The 4,724-nt window shown below is 45.4% G+C and overlaps 1 protein-coding gene across 1 annotated transcript; it reads right to left on the reverse strand.

Annotated features, from left to right (window-relative positions):
- Window positions 1-397: 397 nt before the first annotated feature.
- LOC143808056 (uncharacterized) lies at window positions 398-4,407 on the reverse strand. The gene is made up of 2 exons (XM_077290313.1): window positions 727-4,407; window positions 398-521 (listed from the first exon to the last, which is right to left on the reverse strand). The coding sequence occupies exon 1, from the start codon at window positions 4,338-4,340 to the stop codon at window positions 996-998; it is 3,345 nt and encodes a 1,114-aa protein (XP_077146428.1). The 5' UTR covers window positions 4,341-4,407; the 3' UTR covers window positions 398-521; window positions 727-995.
- Between the last annotated feature and the right edge of the window lie 317 nt (window positions 4,408-4,724).

The raw sequence follows: 4,724 nt of genomic DNA on the forward strand, positions 1-4,724 counted from the left end.
ATAAAAATACCTTATTACATTATCTCTCTTTCATTATTCTGTCATTTGGCAAATATTAATAATTATGGTAATCCTAATTGACCTAAAACAAGAAAGGTTTATTCTGATTTCATGTCAGATATTGAGAAAAACATGCTTACAGTGGGTACGGAAAGTATTCAGACCCCTTTAAATTTTTCACTCTGTTTCATTGCAGCCATTTGGTAAATTCAAAAAGTTCATTTTTTTCACATTAATGTACACTCTACACCCCATCTTGACTGAAATGTAGAAATGTCTGCAAATGTAATAAAAAAGAAAAGCTGAAATATCACTTGGTCATAAGTATTCAGACCCTTTGCTCAGACACTCATATTAAAGTCACATGTTGTCCATTTCCTTGTGATCCTCCTTGTTCTGTCTTCATACACGTTGATACGGTGTGTGATCCGACATACGGCATAAACCACTTCTGTCTCCCAAATAAGCAGACTGTCCTCTGTAGTCTAACTTGTTTATTGGTAAACATGAGCGCGGTAAAACTAGAATAATACAAATGATATGTATAAGTATTGGGCTAAACGATAACACAACTACAACTAACAGGGAAACATACAGTATGGTGCAACTTCTACATAACTACATACAGCAGATTCCTGGTAACCACATTTCCTGTGTACTGGCTGCTATACAGTTAATCACACACTGTACTACACTACATTGTAGGAACAGGGGTAATGACCTTACCGGATAAACTTAACAAGGATTAGAAGTAAGTGAGGTAGTTCCAACAGCAGATAACGCGTGTGTCCAGGGAGATGCACAGAGAGAGAATGGGAATTTCCCCATCCCAGAATGCCTTGCTGAAACCCACAATGCAACACTCTATTATTACATGAAAAACACAGGTTATAAATTTATCCACCACTGGGTGGTGCTATAACACAGCAAAACCAGAACTAGTGCTAAACCTTGTGTCCTTCTTTTAGAAAGGACAGAACACTCCCCGCTTGGCATCAACCGATGCCACCTACAGGTTCTTTTGGCAAAAACAGTAAGACAAGTTCCGCCACTGGTCTGAGGAATAGTTTGCTTTCCCCAGACTTGCCTACTTTGACCTCGACCTTGCGGATCTTCCCATCTTTGCTTGGGAATACTTTAGTGATGAGGCCTAGTGGCCACTCATTACGGTGTGACTGGCTGTCTTTCATGAGAACGACATCACCAGTTTTGATGTTTGGTTTGTCGGTCTGCCACTTCTTCCTTGGTTGTAAGGTGGAGAGGTACTGCTTCCTCCATCTGTCCCAGAAGGTATTGGAGAGACTTTGGACTTGTCTCCATTGTCGTCTGTAGAGGTCCTTGTTGCTAAATTCTCCAGGTGGAGCGCTGAGAACGCTGGCTTTCTGAGTAAGTAACATGGCAGGAGTGAGAATGGTCGGATCCTCAGAGTCACTAGAAAGTGAAGTCAACGGTCTGGCATTAATGATGGCCGAAACTTCTGCTAGGAATGTGGTCAAACTTTCATGTGTGAGTCTTGCACTACCTGCCTGCAAGAAAATGGAGTCAAGGATTCTGCGTGCTATTCCTATCATCCTCTCCCAAGCACCTCCCATGTGAGAAGAGTGTGGTAGATTGAAAGTCCAGGTACATCCCTGCTCACTCAGGTATCTTTCCACACCGGTGGTGTCTAGGTTGGAAGGGATTTGAAGTTCTTTCACTGCTCCTACAAAGTTGGTACCTCTATCGGAGCGTATGTGCTTCACGGGACCTCTGATGGCGATGAAACGTCGGAGTGCATTTATAAACCCTGAAGTGTCCATGGACTCAATTACTTCAATGTGGACTGCTCTAATGGACATACAGGTGAACATAACAGCCCAGCGTTTGGCATTGGCCTGGACTCTTCTAGTGTTCCGTGCAGCCACAGACCATGGCCCGAATACGTCCAGTCCGACGTTGGTAAATGGAGGTTCTGTACTAAGTCTGTCTGGTGGGAGATTGGCCATCTTCGGCTTTTGAGTCCCGCCACGGAGTTTGCGACAAATCACACAATTGTAAATGAGTTTACTCACGCATCGCTTTGCTCCGACTATCCATAGTCCAGCAGTTCGTAGATTTCCTTCAGTAAACAGTCGTCCCTGATGTTTCACCAAGACGTGGTGGTGTTGCACAAGCAGGGTCGTGACATGATGATGTCCAGGAATTATTATAGGGTGCTTCTCCCCAAATTCCACTTCAGCTTCTTGAAGACGACCTCCAATTCTTAACAGCCCATCCTGGTCAATGATTGGATCAAGCTTCTTCAAGACACTATCTCTGGAAACGGGTTGGCTTTTATTGAGGTTATCCATTTCTTTGGCGTAACATTCACGTTGTATGGTACGAATTATGACGTTCTTGGCATTTTCCATGCTTGGAACGGTAAAGGCACACTTGCAGTGGTGCCAACCTTTGCAAGGTTTCTGGATGGCGGGTGACGTTGACTTGTAGGATCGAGCCACATGAATTAAACAAACAAGGGCACGAACAAGTGAGTCCCAAGTTGAGAACCTGTTGAAGCGGTGGGATTTGAGGTGATTGTCTTTAGTCACCGTACGTAGAACGGATACCTGAGGACGGATTTCCTCATCTGCCTCTGGATCCACCAATTCAAAGATGTTTGACTCGTCCACATATGGCGTCGAACGGTATAAGAATGTAGGACCGGTGAACCAGGTTGTGTCCTTAAGTTGTCTTGCTTCAACGGATCTGGTTGCGTGGTCCGCCGGATTGTGGTGCGTGGACACATAGTGCCACTGTTTAGGTTCGGTGGATCTCCTGATCCTTAGCACCCGATTGCTGACATAGACATAGAAGCGACGAGTTTCATTACAAATGTACCCCAGCACTACCTTGCTGTCAGTGTAGAACTCAACTTCTTTGATTTCCAGGTCCATTTCTGTTGAGATAAGCTCAGCTAACTCTACTGCCAGCACAGCTGCACAGAGTTCCAGTCTGGGTACTGTGTGTTCACGGAGTGGGGCCAATTTTGTCCGGCTCATAACAAGCCTTACGTGGCATTGTACGTTGATGTCAGTTGTTTTCAAATACGCCACTGCTGCAATTGCCTTGGTTGAAGCATCGCAGAAGATACAAAGCCTTTGCACCTCGATTTCTGATGAAGGCACAGAAGCATATGGCCGTGCCACGTAGAGACTCGACAGGGCTTCTAAAGAATTTTTCCATCTTTCCCACAGTTCTCTTTTATCGCTGGGAAGCGGATCATCCCAATCGGATGTCTCTTGGGTGAAGTCTCTCAACATCATTTTACCTTGGATAGTTACAGGGGTTACAAATCCCAGAGGATCGTACAAGCTGTTCACAACGGACAGGACGCCTCTACGCGTGAAGGGTTTCTCTTCTTCGCTGATCTGGAAGGTGAATGCATCCTTTTTTAAATCCCAGAGTAGACCCAGGCTCCGCTGCATGGGAAGGGAATCCGTGCTTAAATCCAAGTCTTTTAAATCGGTTGAGTAATCTTGAGAGGGAAAAGCTGCCATTAGTTTCTGGCTGTTGGAAGCAATTTTGTGCAACCTCAAATTGGATGAAGCGAGCATTTCTTGTGCCCTTTTCAGGAGGCTGACTGCCGACTCCTCTGTGGGTGTGGATTTCAGGCAGTCATCTACGTAGAAATCCTTTTCCACAAAAGATCTTACATCCGATCCATACTTCGCTTCACCTTCTCTGGCTGAATGTCTAAGGCCATAGATAGCGACAGCAGGGGAAGGGCTGTTCCCGAAAATGTGAACCTTCATACGATATTCCACGATGTCCTTGTAGGGGTCATTATTGTGGTACCAGAAGAACCTCAAGTAGTTTCTGTGTTCTTCTTTAACAAGGAAGCAGTGAAACATCTGTTGTATGTCAGCCATAAATGCTACTGCGTCTTTGCGGAAACGAAGAAGTACTCCCAGAAGTCTGTTGTTGAGGTCTGGACAGGACAGGAAGACGTCGTTTAAAGAAACACCTTCGTATCTGGCACTTGAGTCAAATACCACTCTTATCTGACCTGGTTTCTTCGGATGATACACGCCGAAAATAGGTAAGTACCAACATTCCTCGGAATCTTGAAGTATAGGTGCAATTTCCGCGTGGCCACTCTGGAATATTCTCTCCATGAAGGTAAAGAAGTGTTGTTTTGTTTCTGGTGCCTTCTGCAGTTTGCGCGTAAGGGAGACAAATCGACTGTAGACAAGTTCTCTGTTGTTGGGTAAGCGTTGCCTCTGTGGTTTGAATGGTAAAGGTGCGACCCAACTCTTTGATTCATCTCTTACTATCTCTCGCTCCATGATATCCAAGAACAGTCTGTCCTCTATGGACATTGCTACCTGGTTGTCTTCTCTTGTTCTGTGGAAAACTGTGCACCCTATATGATCTTGCTCACCGTCGCACGCATCGTCTTCACAGGAAGGATCAGCTAACGGACAAGGTGGAGGGGTGTGGTGTGGCAATTCTTTAATCAGGAAACTGTTCTCGCATGGCTGGAAGAGAGATGGGCGTCCATTCTCGAGGGTATTGGTGAGCATGCTATTGACTGATGTCGGCCTGTGTGCTCCACCCAAACAGACATCTCCCACAATGACCCATCCTAGGTCAAGTCTCTGAGCATATGGGGCGTTTTGTGGGCCGTTGATCTGCCCTCTAGCCTTGTGGACCCGTAGTATGTCTCTTCCGAGAAGTAAGACGATAGGAGCTCCTTGGTCAAG

Source organism: Ranitomeya variabilis, chromosome 2 (assembly GCF_051348905.1).
Source record: "Ranitomeya variabilis isolate aRanVar5 chromosome 2, aRanVar5.hap1, whole genome shotgun sequence".
NCBI classification, from domain to species: domain Eukaryota; kingdom Metazoa; phylum Chordata; class Amphibia; order Anura; family Dendrobatidae; genus Ranitomeya; species Ranitomeya variabilis.

Coding starts and splice junctions, on each gene's coding strand:
- LOC143808056 (XM_077290313.1), bottom strand. CDS start 4,340: ATGTCCATAGAGGACAGACTGTTCTTGGATATCATGGAGCGAGAGATA.